This window comes from Euprymna scolopes, chromosome 1, assembly GCF_053919585.1.
Source record: "Euprymna scolopes isolate OS-2025 chromosome 1, ASM5391958v1, whole genome shotgun sequence".
NCBI classification, from domain to species: Eukaryota; Metazoa; Mollusca; class Cephalopoda; order Sepiida; family Sepiolidae; genus Euprymna; species Euprymna scolopes.
The window spans coordinates 90,863-109,153 of record NC_136482.1 but is presented as its reverse complement, the minus strand read 5'-3'; the positions used below and the strand labels follow the sequence as shown (position 1 = coordinate 109,153).

The window sequence follows — 18,291 nt, the reverse complement described above, 5'->3', positions numbered from 1 at the left end:
GTAATGTGAACAGTCATCTTGCTGCTCAACTTCCTACATAGTATCCTGCAAATTATGCCCCTGATAGTAGCCACCTACATCCAAGTGGCACTTTGTTTCATGAAGTTATTTTTAGGGTGAAAAAATGATGAAAAAAAAAAAAAAATCGAAAAAACATCCGTAACGTTAAAGATGTTTTCATTAGTTCCCTTGTTTCTAGTCTATTTTCATCTTGTTTAATAGAGAAAATATTGGTGATTTTAAATATTTTCATTTGTCTCATCAAGTTATTTTGCCTTGAATCTAGTGTATGTTATGTTTAATAGAGAAAATATTGGTGATTTTAAAGATATTTTCATTAATTGCATCTAGTTATTTCCCTTGATTCTAACCTAACCTAACCGGTTTAATATAGAAGGCAGCGATGATTTAAAAAAATATTTTTATTAGTTTCATGAAGTTATTTCCTTTGATTCTAGTTTATTTTTACTTTGTTTAATAGAAAAGACTGGTGATTTTAAAGATATTTTTCATTAAGTTTATCTAGTTATTTCCCTTGACACTAATCTATTTTTACTTTATCTTATAGAGAAAAAGTAGGTGATTTTAAAGATATTTACATTAGTTTTACGTAGTTATTTATCCTGTTATAGTATCCTTGTAAATTGAGTTCCTAATAGAATACTATTACGTGAAAGTGGCACTGTGTATTGTTTTGGTTGAAAAAGAAACAATAAAAAATATGTTGAGATTGGTTATAAGTTTACCTCCATAATTAAGCTTATTATTTGCTAACTCTATTGTTTCTCCAAATAAAATTTTATTTCGTTTTTGCTTGAAGTAAAAGCATTTTCAAATTTATAATCTTTGGTCAATTGCAATCACACATTTTCTGTTAGTGCCTGCTATAATTTTCTCATAATAACTTTCTCTTTATTTGCATATCTCCTCTCATACGGTCTTTTTTGTTGATGGCATATATCAGTGTAAGTTTACTTATCCAATTATCCTATCATCAGCAAGAGTAGCCTGTAGCAGAAACAAATAGGACTTTTTTTCTTCCTCGAATCAATGCCTCTTCCCTGTGCTATTTGGCCACATATTGACCAATCAGGGGTACGGCGCATTGATCCTTCTTATCCCCAAAGAAAATTGGCCAGCATCCGGTTGGAAGAAGAACAACTCGTTCTTACTGAGAGAGACGCCATACAGAACGGACATCCCTTTTCTTCTCTCTCTCCACCTTAGTTATTTCTGACGGTATTGACGATTCCACGAGGAATAACTACCGTGACACCACCAGGTAGCCAGAGTCCAGCTTTTGACAAGGAACATATTACATTCTCATTAATAAACCTTTGCTGTGTTACCTTTTATGAAGTTGTTGTGTTTGTCATTTCAGAAGCTTATATTGAATTATTTATTTTATTAGGTTGTGCCCTAAAAGCATTTCAAACACCTAAAATGGTGACCCCCTCATGATATACAAGCAGTTCTGAATGGCGAGCCTTTTTCTTCATTATTCGTAAAACCGGACACAGCATAGAAAAGCCAGCAACCTCCCCACAACAAGAAAGACAAAACGTTCTCATCGAACAAGATAAACTAAAAAGCCGAAATATGGTCAAAGACACGTGTCGCATAAAAAAAAGCTGAAAACGCATTTCGTAAGAAATACTTCTCACAGTTTCACAGAGAAAAATAAAATGTCTCAACTGGATGCATTTCCTTGAAACAGAACGAAGAAAAAGCACATTTTCTTTCACTAGGGCTACGCATTTTTTTTTTTTAAAAAAGTGACTAAACATTTTTTTTTTTGTTTTGTCTAAGAAGGACACAAGCACGCATGCACGCACACGTGCGTACACATATACACTCAAGCAAGAGACAACCGATACAGAAAAGAGAACTATATATAACATTTCTCTTCATTTCTCGGCCAAAGAAAACGTAAGTACCCGTTTAAAAAGATTTTAACTTCAGGCTTTACGTAACACCAACACACCTCTCTCTCTCTCTCTCTCTCTCTCTCTCTCTCTCTCTCTCTCTATATATATATATATATATATATATATATATATATATATATATATATATAATTATTATCATAATTTATTATAATTATTATTATAATTTATTATTATTATTATAATTTATTAACTGTTTGAACATATTTTATTAACTGTTTTTTTATTTATTTATTTTTTTTTTATTACATTTTCACCCCAAACAAGGCACATTGCCACTTTGGTGTAGGGGGCTACTATCAGGGGAAACATCTACTGGGGTACTATGTAGGGATTAGGGCAGCGAGATGTTGGTTCACGTTGCATTTGAACTTATGCATGTCAGTACAGTTGGGGAAGCAGTGACCCGGAATGGAATTCCAAAGTCTAGCAGTTCTGGGGAAGAAACTACTGGAGTAGAAGGATCTTTTACATCTAGGGATCTCTACAGTGTGGGGGTGGGATTTTGCAGCTTGTCGGGTCTGTCGAGGGTGTTCACGTCGTGGGGGCACAAGTGCTTGCAGTTCTTCAGAGCATTCACCATTATAATACTTGTAGAACAGGCAGAGGGATGCAACGTTTCGACGATGGGACAGAGGCTGAAGTTTTGATGCCAGTTTAGGGCCTATCAGATTTGCGACTCTCTTTTGAACCCTGTCAAGGAGCGAGAGACAAGTAGCCGATGCACCGGCCCAAATATGACAGCAATACTCCATACATGGGCGAATAGTGGTCTTATAGAGGTACAGGATACTTTCGGGTGTTAAAAGTTTTCTAGCACGGTAGAGAGAGCCCACCTTCCTTGCAGCGGCCCTGGCAATGCCCTCGATGTAACTGTTCCAACTCATGTTTCCAGTGAATGTTAGGCCAAGGAGCTTGAGAGACGTACTCTCAGATAAAGAGTCGTTGGCCATTGCTATAGGTGGTAGAGAAGGTTTCTTGTAATTATTGAATGAAACCAGTTTTGTCTTGGTGGCATTGAACGTTACCATCCATTTTTGTCCCCATTCCACTACTGATTGGAGGTCATCCTCTAGTGTTTCTGCCATTACTTTAGATATATGTTCGTTTGTTTTCCTGTCGTGCCTGCTATAGAGTGTGGTGTCATCAGCATATATTCCCATCTCAGAGGCAATCTTGTCGGGGAGGTCATTTATGAATATCAGGAACAGCAGAGGTCCCAGGATAGATCCCTGGGGCACTCCCGCATTTATATCATATTGTTTAGATGTACGACCGTCGAGGACAACCTGGATTTTTCTCTTATCTAAGAAGGATTTAATTACGTTAAGTATTCTACCAGTGATACCGTAAGATCTAATCTTCCTGAGGAGACCCTCATGCCACACCCTGTCAAAAGCCTTAGATATATCTAGAGCTACCGCTCGTCCCTCTCCCGCTTTGTCCAGTGAATGGTATATGCGTTCAGAGATTACAGTGAGGATGTCTGCCGTGGAACGGGCTTGTCTAAATCCATATTGACGGTCGGTCAGAAGTTTAGCATCTGTAAGGTGCTGGACTAGAGCATGGTTAATTAAGGTCTCAAATATTTTGGCAAAAAGTGGGAGGAGGCTAATAGGGCGATAATTTAATGGGTCAGTTCTTTCGCCAGAATTCTTGAATACTGGTACTACAGAAGCAGTTTTCCAACAGCTCGGAAAGCAAGATTCATTAAGGCATTTGTTGTAGAGTTTGGAGAGAACTGGAGCTACTTCGGCTGAGCACTTTTTTAATAGCACAGCTGGGATGAGGTCGGGTCCACATGCTTTGGAAGTGTCAAGGTTTTTTATGATAGCATGCACCTGAGCAGGGGTGATTTTCAGGTCGTCTAGCGTGGCGTCTGTCCGCATAGGAAATTGCGGTAGGGGGTGGTTTAGAGGGTCCAGTGTGGAGTTTGAGGCAAACCGACTGGCAAGCATGTTAGCCTTCTCGGTTGCTGAGCAAAGAACCTCGTGATTGTTGGTTAATGGGGGAATTGTTGATTGCCCATTATTTACTACACTGTTGTAGATTTTCCAGAAGTCACGAGTTCCTAGTTTTTGTGCTTCGATGCGTTTTTTCGTGGTTTCCGTAAATTCCCTCTTAGCTGTCGCTATTTCTTTCTTAACGTTACTTCTAGCTTCTATGTACTTCTGTCTGTTTGAACTGGACTTATGTCGATTAAACCTGCGGAATGCATGCTGCCTTTGAGCAATGGCAGTTGCGCAAGTCGAAGTAAACCATTGGGGAGAGTGGGGCTTGCTATAGAATTTCCGCATGGGAACATGCGCTTCGATTGCAGTTTTGAACCATTCAGTGGTCTCGGTTGCACACTGTTCAGCAGGAAGAGAAAAAATATTTCCCCATGGGGCGTCTCTGATAAGATCTCTGATAGCTTCCCAGTCAGCCTTTTTATAATATCTCGTTGTTTTGAGCACTGGCTCTTCAGTTTTGGGTCTAGAGTTTAGGGCGATTTCAACCATTATCACCGCATGATCAGCGTTCCCAAGTGGGCTGTCGGCTTTCGTTACACAATCATCAGGAACTGTGGTCAAAAACAGATCTAATAGTGATGCGTGTTGTTCTTCCTGATCAGGGAAGCGGGTTGGAAAAGTAACAATTTGCGCTAGGGAGTGAGATACAGAGAAGCTATGAGTTGCGCTGCCTGCTGCATCTGTGTAAGTAGAGAATCCAAGCCAGTTTTTGTGATGGACATTAAAGTCGCCAAATACATGTACTTGGGCGCTAGTGTCGAAGGAGAGTGCTGTGTCTATGCTGTCAGATACTTTGTTTATTATGGTGCAGTCTTGGGTCGAGGGAGAGCGGTAGAGAAAGTAAAAGTAGCTAATGTTGTGTTGCATGATTAGTCTAAAGCACATAAAGGCTTGATCATCCGTTTCTAGGTTTGTTTCTCTAGTCAAGGGAAGGGTATTACGAATGTAAACTCCAAGTCCGTGCATATGTCTGTCAGAGTCCTTACGGCAGAGTGGGAGATATCCAGGCATGTTAAAGTAGTTAGAGGGGATGGAGGAGTGTAGGTTAGTCTCAATTAGTGCTAAGATATCCGGGGTATTTGTTAGGAGAAATGCTTCAACATCAGCTAAATTAGTTCTAAGCCCACGGATATTTGTGAATGCAAGCCTCAAGGGAGGAGGCAAGTTGGATTTGTTTGACCCTAAGCCTGGTTTAAGCTTATTTTTAGATTGTACTGTCATCATGTTTTTTTAACGAGTTTCAGTTGGGTTAGGGGAAGCCGAACAGGAGGTTATGCAGAATATCACACATGCATCACAAGTAGACCATCAGCTGACCCTCCATCAACTAGGACTGTGGCCTCAGGAAAGCCCACCGGGGATGAGTGCAGGGTCCCTTTCCATGCGCGCCATGGCACTGCAAACATCCCGATATAAATCAACTGTTGATGGAGCAGCCGCTCTAAGCGCTACCAAAGAGTTAGGGCTCCTGTACTACCAGTCGGAAACAGCAGCCAGTAACTGTCAATCCGGTACCCTCAACCCTTCGGAGGAAGGTCAACCCAATCTAATTGCTCAGGCATATGTGGTACTCAAGCATTCTCAAGTGCCCAGCTTTAGGGGTGGGGTGTGTCGGGAGTGGGGAAACGGCGTTCATTGCCCTAGACAAGAAACAAGATCTACCACTGAGTGTTTCTGTCGAATCACTGTGATAGTATCTCTGCGCCTGACTAATAGGCCAAGAAGGAGTATGGAAGCCGGGCGATAGGCAGGACCTATCTACTCCTTAAGCATTTTAGGTTTGCAAACCGGTAATTTGATTGAGTCACCAGCTCTAGGAAGGTTGTCATCCAAGACTGAAGAGGCCTCCCTCCTCTTTGGTTTGGTTTCAGAGTTTTCCTTCTCCTAGACGGATGATCTGGAAAGATCTACTGGGTCCGTCACCACTGAGAGGGTTTGCTCCGCGCCTGGGTTCTGATCCAGGTATTTCTGCGACCCCGCGTGGTTAGTTAATGTTATTAGGTTATTTTGTAGAGGTTATATCTGCTAAAATAGTTACACTCCTCAAGAGTTTGCTCATATATATATATATATATATATATATATATATATATATATATATATATATATATACACACTCACAAAAAAAAGAAGAAAAACACGCACAGATATATTAATCTTTTACCACTGCCTTTTCCTTCCAAGAGTATATTTTTATTTTTTATTTTTTTGTGGAATCTTTTTTTTTTCCATCTTTTAAGTATTTTCTCTCATATTTTTTGTCGTATTAAATATTTCCCTTTTTTCCTCATGTGGTCCTTCGACAATGTCCTATCTATATTTCGGATAGTTAAAAATTTTTTTTGGTCTGTTTTGTCACTTCCCCTATAAAAAATGGCTATGACTTTACCTGCCTTTGCAGGTGACGTTTGAATTTGGTTTGCTCAACTCGAATCCTATTTTTCAGCGAATAACATCTTGGAGCAAAGAAAACTCCACATACTCTTCGGTGCATTCATGCGTCGTTTAATCAGTTGTAAAAGATTTAATAACTGACACCCCTCCGTATGCAATCTACGATAGTATTAAGCAGGAGGTTCCACTCTGGACGTCTGTATCGGCAGAAAAACGTTTTCAGACGTTAGTACACGACAAGCTTTTGGGGGACCGTATGCCAACCGAGTTGCTCCACAGAATGAGGGAGCTGGCAGAAAACATCCCCGCTGACAGTGCCCTTATTAAGCAGTTTTTCTTTTCGAGGCTGGTGCCACAAGTTATGGCGATACTGTAGCAGTATCAGAAATTTGGGGGAATTTTTGACACCCCTAACAGAAAACTGCGATTAAAATATAGAAAACTCGTAATTTCTCTTTCTAAAGTGGGTTATTTATTTTCTTTATAGAATATGCTTCCAAAATAAACTATTTAAGTTGTTTAAAAAATAATAGAAATATTATTTTTCATTGTTTAAAAAACATTGTTTACAAAGTGCGTGCGTGCGTTCTGGGAAGCCATTTTGTTACGCAGTGAAATCAATTGATTTTTATGAGATGAATATTTTTCAATTTTTAAACTTTAAAAATCTATCAAAATTTTCCTATTCGTTCAATTGTTACGTTTTTTTCAGGGTGAATGTAAAATTTTATGCTCTTTCCGATAAACTAAATATAATATTTTAGACAAACGTTGTTTTATAAATTCACCCCCCCCCCATTTTGGAATGTCTCTGAGAAATTTAATAATTAATTTTGCTTGAAACGTTTTATATATCACAAATTGAAGATAAAACATGAATAAATAAAATACTCAAATTTAAAACAACAAAAAAATATCACTTATCTGGTAATTTACCGGTAAAGTCCAAAATTTAAATCCTTCTTTTTTCGATAACCACGTGTTTTTTTTTTTTTTTTTTTTTTTACGTGGAAGCTTAAGTTTTGTTTAGAATGTTCCAGTAATTAATAGTCCATCAGTTTATATAATTATATTTAATTCCTGGTTTCCTTTTTTTCGATATATAAAAAAACAAAGACGAATTCGGGTAATGCAGATTTATAGTATAATAAAAAAAATATTCAGGTATTTCTTTAAGATATTAAAAAAAGAAAAATACCATTGAACATCTGCGTCATATAGTAATCCGTGTTAATGAAAAAATGAAAACTATCAGATTTTGTCTACGATAGCGTCAAGGCACAAAAATAAAAAAACCCGGACAAGTTATCTCCCTTAAGTCAGGCAAAAACGTACTGCTACCGTCAATCTGTTCATTGCAATGTGGCCATAAAGTGGGTGTCCATTTGACGTCACATCATTATAGAAAAGTGACCCCCCACTTTGTGACCATTTGTAAAATTTTTTATCTTTGAAACTATTAGTTTCGTTTGCCGTATATATAAATGTTTATTTATATTTTCAGCGCCTCCGAAAACCTTTAAAAGTGGAAAATTTGAAGGAATATAATCCAATATCGAGATTATTAAGGTTTCTAAATTAGTGTTTTTTTTTTACACTTATAGGCCTCCGTACATAAGTAAGAGATAATTTTTCACTTTCCGGTGTCGTCACAACTTGCTTTAAAGACACGCCGTCGTCGCCGTGTGTTGGAAAAATCCTTCCATTTAAAAATACATGGATTATAATACATAAATATGAATAAATTCTCATACAGGAAGATTAAAAGAAAGCATATCTTACTCATTAACCAGGTAAGTTCTTTATTTTGCCGTTAAAATAATTATCGTAAGATTCAAGTAATGTTATTGTTCGAATGTTAAGTGTCACTTAAGTGAAGAAATCGACGGAAAAATAAATAAAATTGTTTATTTCTTTATTAAAGCTTTTATGATATTAAAATTTGGTCTTTGCTCGTTTTATTGAAATAAAATTTACGGGTTTAAATTACGTTTTACTATTATTAAAATCTGATAGAAAGATAGGTGTATATTCAAAATGGCGACTTCGCCTGCGAATGTCCCCAAATTTCTGATACTGCTAGCGATACTGGCACTCATGCTGGAGAAGCATCCCATTGATGAGATAGCGGCATTGGCAGATAAAGTGATAGACTTCACTAACGCCACCATCTCTCACCCACAGGCCGCAGCCTCTATATATTCTGCAACTACTAGGGATGCAAGTCGAGACGTCACGTTTGTGGCTATTCTTGACGCTATCGAGCGCCTCACCAAAGAGGTTATGAACCTTAATGTGGGTAGGTCACATTCGCCCGGATGCCGCTACAAAAGCCGTTCACCTTCTCCACACTACCGTCACTGTTCAAACATACCAGGACTATGTTTTTACCATAGTCGCTATGGCGCTGAGGCACGGAAATGCAAAAACCCCTGTTCATACATGAACCAGGGAAACTAAGGTCTGGGGAGCTGAGCATGGCAGGCTCTCCACGGGATATTCACTACAACTGTGCCTATTTTTGGTATGGACTCTCGATCCCAAGTACATTGTTTAGTTGATACGGGTGCAGCTTGCAGTATCTGGCCACTGAAACTCATTAAAGAGAAGCCATCAGTGTCGCTTATCACACTGCAAGCAGTAAATCATTCTCCCATTCCCATGTACGGTCAAATTTCTTGTTCTCTGGACTTGGAATTACGGAGAGACTTTATGTGGGTCTTCACTATAGCAGATTTACCCTACCCCATACTAGTATATATATATATATGTAATATGTATAGCGCAGACTTCCTGCACCACTTCAACCTGATAGTGGATATGCGCAGACGGTGGCTGATAGACGCAAATACAGAACTTTCTGTCCCTGGTGTAAAAACAAACGCCCCCTCTATCAGCCCAGTATTCTTCATTGCTGCTTCAGATAACCCGTATCAGACCGTCTTAGACTCCTACCCGGAGTTAACAAATTTAAATTTTGTGGTAAGAAAACCCACACACACCACCAAACACCACATCGAGACCACAGGTGCTCCTGTTTTCTTATGCCCTCGCCGCCTCCCTGCTGATAAACTTAAGACAGCGAAGGCAGAATTTAATCATATGCTGCAGCTAGGAATAATACGCCCCTCGTCCAGTCTGTGGGCTTCCCCTTTGCATATGGTCCCAAAACAAGATGGAGATTGGCGTCCAACTGAGGACTACCAACGACTCAATGCCATGATGGTACCTGATCGTTACCCAATCCCACATATATAAGATTTTCCTTCCTCTTTGCATGGTTGTAAGACCTTCTGTAAACTGGACCTAGTTAAGGCTTGCCATCAGATTCCAGTGAATCCGGCTGACATACCCAAGACTGCGATAACGACTCCATTCGGAATGTTTTAATTCTTAACTATGCCCTTTGGTTTACGAAATGCGGCTAGCACATTTCAGCGCTTCATAGATGAAGTAGTGCATGACTTGGACTTCGTCTATAACTATATAGACGACATTCTCTTGGCAAGTGCCTCACCTGAGGAACATGTCACTCACCTCCGCCTACTATTCGAACGGTTTCAGTGATACCAGATGAGAGTTAACCCTAGTAAATGTGTTTTCAGTGCGTCATCACTTGTTTTCCTGGGCCACATTATCAGCCCAGACGGTATATCTCCATTACCGGAAAAGGTGAAGGCTCTACAGGACCTTCAACCACCCACTTCACTTTGCCAACTAAGGCACTTCCTTGGTTTGTTGAACTACTACAGACACTTTATCCCACACTATGCGGATCTTTTAGCTCCTCTTTCCGACCTGTTACGTAACAGGAAGAAGAAAAATGAGCAAATCTCACTTAATGAGATCCAGCTTAAAGCTTTTAATGAAGTGAAAACAAAACTGGCGACAACATCTCTACTTGCACATCCTGTACCCGATGCCCAGTTTTCCATGGTCGTTGACACATCAGGCACAGCTGTAGGTGCAGTGTTGCAACAGCAGCACCAACAACAGTTACAACCTCTTGCATACTTTTCGAGACAGCTGAAACCGGCTGAACAACGTTACAGCACGTGAACTGCTGGCAATGTACCTCGCAGTGACCAGCCAAGTCTCTGGACACGTTGGATCCGTCGTGACCTGAATTTGCAACTTGCAAATTCACATACCTGCTCGTGCCTACCTCGGACACGCAGATCATTGGTGACACTTCAACGGATTCACCTTGACCATTCGTTCCATTGACTCATCATAGAGTTGTTTTTGACACCCTACACAATTTGGCACACCCCGGATGCAGAGCCACAGTGAAGCTGATTACAGCTAGATTTTTCTGGCCAAATATGAGGCGTGATATCACTACCTGGACACGTTCCTGTGTATCCTGCCAAAAGTCAAAGGTAAACAAGCATATCCGTGCACCCCTTGGAACATTCACCACCCCAGACGCTCGGTTTAGCCATGTGCACATCGACCTGGTTGGACCTTGGCCGGTCAGTCAGGGATTTACTTATCTCCTGACCTGTATAGATCGTTTCACACGGTGGCCTGAAGCCATTCCCCTCACAGAGATTTCGGCTGAGTCTGTAGCGCGAGCCCTTATATCAGGCTAGATATCACGTTACGGAGTTCCCACCACCATCACCACTGATCATGGCATACAGTTTGAATCCCACCTCTTCCAGGAACTCTCCAGGATTCTAGGGATCCAACGTATTCACACCACAAGCTATCACCCTGCTTCTAATGGGATGATTGAACGCTTCCATCGCCAATTGAAAGCAGCATTACGTGCTTACCCTGACCAACAGAGATGGAGCGAATATGTACCAGTTGTCCTTCTTGGCTGTCGTGCTGCTATCAAAGAGGACCTGGGATACTCTTCAGCCGAACTTGTATATGGAGTACCTCTATCATTACCAGGCTAAATGTTGAGCCAGATAGAGTTAACAACAAACGATTCAGCTCTGTATGTCAACAGACTGCGAACTTATTTTAGTAAGCTCCCACCAATACATACTAGGGAACAGACCATTAGATCTTCGGTCCCAAATGACATTTCGTCTTGGACTCATGTGAAAGCCCCCCCCCTAACTTCACCTTATACTGGCCCCTATCGCATGCTTTCACGTACCGATAAACTTTTTACTTTAGATATCAGTGGTAAAAGAGAAACTGTTTCTATTGATAGAGTAAAAAAAAAGCCTTTCTTGACACAAAAACACACGAGCCACACATTCCCCCTACTTTCACACAGCATCAAAACATGCATACACCTGAAGTTAATGCTCCAAATGAAGACAATCATGTCACCACTACACGTAGTGGTCGACGGGTACATTGGCTGAAGAGACTGTGTAAAACTTTGTATTTCTGTTAAAAAAATATTTTTTCCTTGTTTCCCCTATCCAAAAAAAAAAAAAAATGCTATTACAAAAAGTTGCAAATATTCCCCAACTTTTCACACAAAAGTAAGAACATTTTTTCTTTCTCTTAAAAATAAATAAAAAAATACATTTTTATGTTTCACTATTTGTTATGCTACCTTTTTCTCTGTCGGCTTTCACCCTAAGCAGGGGGTTATGTAGCAGAAACAAATGGGACTTTTTTCTTCCTCGAATCAATGCCTCTCCCCTGTGCTATTTGGCCACATATTGACCAATCAGGGGGTACGGCGCATTGATCCTTCTTATCCCCAAAGGAAATCGGCCAGCATCCGGTTGGAAGAAGAACAACTCGTTCTTACTGAGAGAGACGTCATACAGAACGGACCTCCCTTTTCTTCTCTCTCTCCACCTCGGTGATTTCTGACGGTATTGACGATTCCACGAGGAATAACTACCGTGACACCACCAGGTAGCCGGAATCCAGCTTTTAACAAGAAACATATTACATTCTCATTAATAAACCTTTGCTGTGTTACCTTTTATGAAGTTGTTGTGTTCGTCATTTCAGAAGCTTATATTGAATTATTTATTTTATTAGGTTGTACCCTAAAAAGCATTTCAAAACACCTAAAAGCCATTTCCTTAGCTAAAGATTTTGTGCAATAGAGAGCATACTGACTATATTTTATCCATTGATTTAACTCTTCATTAAATTAACTCTCAATTGAATATTGCCGATATTTTTTGCATAGTAATTGGATTATGCTCACGTGCATTGTTTTATGACTCCATGAATTTTGCATGAAAATCATGCTCTTTGATAACAAGTTCTCAGGCAGCCACATATACAGTAAGTGGCTTATCATGAAATTTAACCTCTTCTAACTAATAGGTAGACACTCTATCATGAACTTTGCATCTAGTATTATCAGGAAGGCAAATTCACACAAGGCTTTCACCATTATTAAAACCTAAATTACAACCACCATTGCAATTAACAATTCTGTATGTCTGCATTTCATCACTAAGTATAATCACTTATCCACTGTATAATCTGAAGTGCTTTTGTTATTGTTTCTTCAAATAACATTTTATTTCTTTTTTGCTTAAGTGAAAATTATTTTCAATTTAATAACCTTATTTGGTACTATTAAATATATAGAATAATAAAATATTTCATCAAATACGTGAAAAATGCGAATGGTTTTCTTTGGTTATATTGATACTTGTAAAGTTTGTAACTCATGCTGAAACTGACTTTTCATTGGTATCTTCCAACAGTTTGCATAAAACACAGACGATCCTAATGCGCTTAGCTAATCAGATTACAGCAGACAATGACGTTCAATTGAAAATTTTATAAAGTGTAAATTTCATTAAAACAATTAAAGCAATAATTATGCCAACATTTAAAGACACACGACTCAGTCTCCTGAAAACTGAATAAAATGTAAACACTGTTTTCTTTTTCTCTCAAACTTCTTATCTCAAACTAAAAATGTAAAATAAAACTTGTTTTACCCTCGGCCTAATGTAACATCAAAATAACCATAATCTATCTCAGACCTAACACTAAACTACCCTAATACCAACTGTCCTGAGTTAAAACCTGTAATAATACAAAAAAGATTATTGAAACAAACTGAAAATAAATTAAATAATCCTTAACTTTATCATGAAAGAGTTCTTATAAAAACTTATACCAGTTGAGTCACTATATTTTCTTCATCAAAAGAAAATATTTTGTTAGTAAATGTTTCATATAAAGACTGCTTTTTCTAGCCTTAAATTCTTAATAATTTTTACCTGTTTGAATAGTGTTGCATAGTTTTAATTTTTAGGTACAAAACGCTTCTATTCAGCATCTTCCAGCTGTTTACATAAACAGCTGAAAGAATCCAAAGAAATATTGGTTTTAGCATGAGGTACTAACTGTATCAGTACCTTTCAAATGTTATAGATTAATTAGTTGAACCAAGAGCAATGGAAGAGAATGACTGGATTTATTACATGCATTGTGATGCATTAGTTGAACAGTGTTGCAAACAAAATGGGATTATTATAATTGTTTTTTTAAGAGAATCAGTAAGGTATTTGAGCTTTTCAGATGTATTTAAAAAATCTATTTCTTTTGTAGGCTATAAAAATTGTATAATTATAAAATACACTTATTACACTTTGGATATAATATTGAAGATTTTGTTTATATTTAGTTCAATATACAAAGGAATTCATTTATTTTATTAATGAATAAGTATTGCAACAATTGGCTTCATTATATTTTTAATTTGATCTAGAATGCATTTGTGGACTTAATAAAATCGTGTATAACACTTAATAATATCAATTTTGCTTTTATGTTCATAATTTTTTATAATTGTATTTGCAATAAACATATAAAATTACTCTTTTCTTGAAATTTATGATTTAATTGTTTTTAATTTTGCAGAATATCCAGCATTCATGAGAAAAAACAAGTATCATTTCGTTTGAATCGATCAACATTCTCTTTGGTGACTTGAAATATCGAAGTGTCTTACAAAAAGATATTATAAAAATTCTTTATGTAAATTTCTGAAACAATAAAAATTATACTCTTGTGAAATATACATATCTTTTACTTTCAACACAGTCCATTTTATGATATATTGGAAAATACATTTTCTTGTCAACTGCATATGTATTTATTTTTACTTCGTATTAATCAATAGAATACTACCTTGAATGTTGCAAGTGTATATATCTAATGCACTTGTGGTGGATATGATTAATGCACTCCTGGATTCTTTTATATATGCTAAATTTCAAGCATCCAAACATTCTTCAAACTCTGCAAAAAATGTCTGGGTTTAAACATTTTTTTGTCCATTTTGATGAAAATTTTGTGCAGGTTTTTTTTTTTGTTTTTTCTAAAAATGTGTTTACATATGCGATCACACACACACATATATATATATATATATATATATATATATATATATATATATATATAGAGAGAGAGAGAGAGAGAGAGAGAGAGATTGTCGCAGTGATGGGAGAAGGTAGCAATGGCAGACAATGAAAAAAGAAGAGATTGAGAATTGGGAAATGGATTGTCTAAGATAAGAAAGAAGAGAGAGTAACAGTTGGAGAGTGGAAGATGGGGCATTGACATGTAAATAAACAAAAATAATTTGATTTATTTAAGACATTGTGTTAAAACTTTAGGGCAATATTTCCTGAATGTTTTGAGTTGATGCGAGGTTAAAAAAGAAGAGAAGAAAGGACAATAAAATCAAATTCTCTTGTTTGGAGTTACCTGTATATTTAAGGGGACAATATATCGGAGAGAGACAAAATGAAGCGATACCATTATCTTTTTGTTGATGTTTGTTTCTTTCGGTATGGGTGTGGATTTGCCCCAGTTGTTCTGCATATAATATACCTTGTGGGGCGACTCTCCATCAGGTAGGAGGGAGAGTGTGGAGAGACGCAACATCGCAACAGGTCGATGAAGAGACCTCGACTATGACTTTTACTCTCTCTTCTTTCTTATCTTAGACAATCCATTTCCCAATTCTCAATCTCTTCTTTTTTCATTGTCTGCCATTGCTACCTTCTCCCATCACTGCGACAATCTCTCTCGCTGATGGAATCTAGAGGTCGAGCGATTCACTATTTTGTTACTTTCCGTACTTGTGATGAGCTCATTCGCCCACTCCTCTTTGACAGTCACCCATACTACCAAAATGGGGTGTCTATTCTGAAAAGGTATGTTGTCGTTGACTATTCCGAAAGCCGTTCTTAACATGAGGGGGTGTGGGCGTCTATTCTGAAAGCCTTTCTTAACATGAGGAAGTTGGGTGTTGGGTAACCACAACAGCAACAACAACTGTGCTTTAAATATTTCAACAAGAGGAGCGAGGCAGCTTCCATCGGCAACGTCGGTTATCAGGTCCTGTTAGCTTTAAATATTTATATCTAAAAAGCTTTGAATATAAAACAAAATGATTTATGCTTCAATTTTGGTCATATATATATATATATATATATATATATATATATATATATATATATATATATATATATTTAAAGTGATGGTTGTGTAGTTCCAACGAGAGAAAAAAATGTATATTTAAAAGAGTGCAGCCATCAACAATTGTGGGTTTTTTTTTTTTTAAAGGTTTTTATCATATTTTTATTTTAAAATATTTTTATAACGCGTTTTGAGCTTAGGGTGTGCTCTCTTCAGATGTTTTCGTAAAAAGTTTTTCTTTAAAATGGGAGTTTGCAAAGTTATTTTTACCTCTGCTGATACTAAATGTGTTTTTCAGAGTGATGTGGTCTCAGACATCCTGTCTCCAACCGTAAGTGTTCAAAGTGTCCGGTCAAAGTTAGATTCAAAGAGGGCGCTTTTGGTCCATTTGGTGAAGGTTTTTATGTTTTTTTAAAGTTTTTTTTAAGACTTTCTTTCCCCATGTATAGCACACATTCACACACAATCACACACGCATACATATACATACATGTACATATGCACACGCATACGCACGCAGGCACATACACATATACACACGCACATACATAGAAATATATGTAGGAGCATACATATATACATACCCACCTACACACTCACACACGTACTTACACACATCCACCACTAACACGTCAGGCACATATTGGTTAATTTTTTTTTTTCCCAACCAAAACACGCATGCATACATGCACTTAATTATTCAAACATAAGTACACGCACACACACACAAGTAAGATGGAGAATAGGTAGGAGAAGATACATATACACACATATACACGCACATATATATATATACACACACACACACACACACATATATATATATATATGTATACATGTATGTACATACACACTCAAAAACATCCATATACTATGTAGGCACATACACATACACACACATATATGCACATACATAGAGAGACATATGCAGGGGCTCACATATACGCGTATATCCATATCCATGTAGTTCCTTGAGTCGGATTTTCCGAAGGTTATTGTCCGTGATTATGGTGCAGATTCTATATATATATATATATATATATATATATATATATATATATATATATATTGTGATTTCTTTAGCCTCTTGAAAGAACAGACAAATGTTTTTAATTATGTTTAGAATAATTTTATTACACTAAACTATGTTTAGAATAATTTTATTCGTGTCCATATGCAGCTGTGAAAACTTTACAAAAATTCTTATGTGTCTGGTGTCGCTGTTATGTCAATCTCATATTTTCTTTCCTTGTATAATTTTTTTGTTTGTATGTTATTTTTGTACATATTTTTAATTATTGCATTTTCACCCCAAACAAGATACAGTTCACTTTGATGTAGGGGACTACTATTTGATATATAATTAAAAGTGATATAAACAGTTGAGCAGCAAGATGTCTTGATTAGGTTTAGAAGTGACGCTTACTGATCCAGATGATCTAGAAAACGGGTCGGGAACGTTACTGTCTATACAAGAAAATGGGATAAAGAAAAGTTATGTGTGATGCTACCAGCTGTATCCGTGTAAGAAAGCCTTTTACTCCAATAGTTTCTTCAGAACTGTTAGACTTTGGAACTCCATTCCGGGATTCTGCTTTCCCAACTGTACGGACACGAAGAAGTTCAAGTGTAATGTGAACAGACATCTTGTTGCTTATCTCCCTTCATAATATCCCTGCAACTTATATCCTCGATAGTAGCCTCCCCCCCTACTTCAAAGTGGCACCGTGCCTTGTTTGGGTGAAAATGATAAAAAAAATTCTGTACGTTTCAATTTTGTGAAGCCTCTTGATATACTTGAGAAAACAAAAATTTGCTTGAATTATGCTTGGAATAATTTTATTTTTTTAAATTATATTTAGAATAATTTTATTCATGAACATATGGAGCTGTAAAAACTGCAATAAAATAAATAAAACCGATTTACATAAATGCAATTAGGATTGTATAAAAGGGTATATAATATTTACAAAAATAACATGCAAAATAATAAAAAATAAAGACATAACAGCGACATCAGACACATGCGATTTTTTTTGCATTTCCATTTTCAAACAAGGAACTACTTATTTGGGATATAATTAGCAGTGATACTTACTATGTGAGCAGTTGAGCAGCAAGATGTCTGAAATAGGTCTAGAAGTAGACTTATTTATCCAGACGATATAGAGGACGGATTATCTGTATCAGGGAATGTGATATAGAAAAGTTTTATCTGTGTAACGAGTGAAGATGAAAAGTTATATGCTGGATTTCTAAGAGATTCAGTTTATTTTATGGAGTGATTTCGATTTCTGCTCCGTCAGTTCTTATCACCGATATATTTTCAGATATTTATATAGTCATACAAAAAATATTGCAAACCTTAGTTTTGGCATATGTACGAGCCTTTTTCAAGTCTCACACAAAAACACATTCACATTTCAAGCTATGTCATATACATACGCGCACACAAACATACGCGCACACGTCCACACACGTACCTATATTCACGTTCGCGTACATACACTCACATTCACGTGTATATACACACACGCTAACGCACACATATGTAC

General features: G+C 37.1%; 2 protein-coding genes across 2 annotated transcripts in view; one reads left to right on the top strand and one right to left on the bottom strand.

Moving 5' to 3' along the window:
- The window catches only part of LOC145298919 (uncharacterized), a 48,939-nt gene extending 41,374 nt beyond the window's left edge, over positions 1–7,565 (bottom strand). The window contains exon 1 of the mRNA XM_080117298.1: positions 7,551–7,565. The gene's annotated coding sequence lies outside the window, so the exon portion shown is untranslated. The remainder of the gene's footprint in view (positions 1–7,550) is intronic.
- LOC145266356 (uncharacterized) lies at positions 1,796–9,369 on the top strand. Its single transcript, XM_080124814.1, has 2 exons — positions 1,796–1,929; positions 7,957–9,369. The coding sequence occupies exon 2, from the start codon at positions 8,390–8,392 to the stop codon at positions 8,810–8,812; it is 423 nt and encodes a 140-aa protein (XP_079980940.1). The 5' UTR covers positions 1,796–1,929; positions 7,957–8,389; the 3' UTR covers positions 8,813–9,369.
- Positions 9,370–18,291: the final 8,922 nt, after the last annotated feature.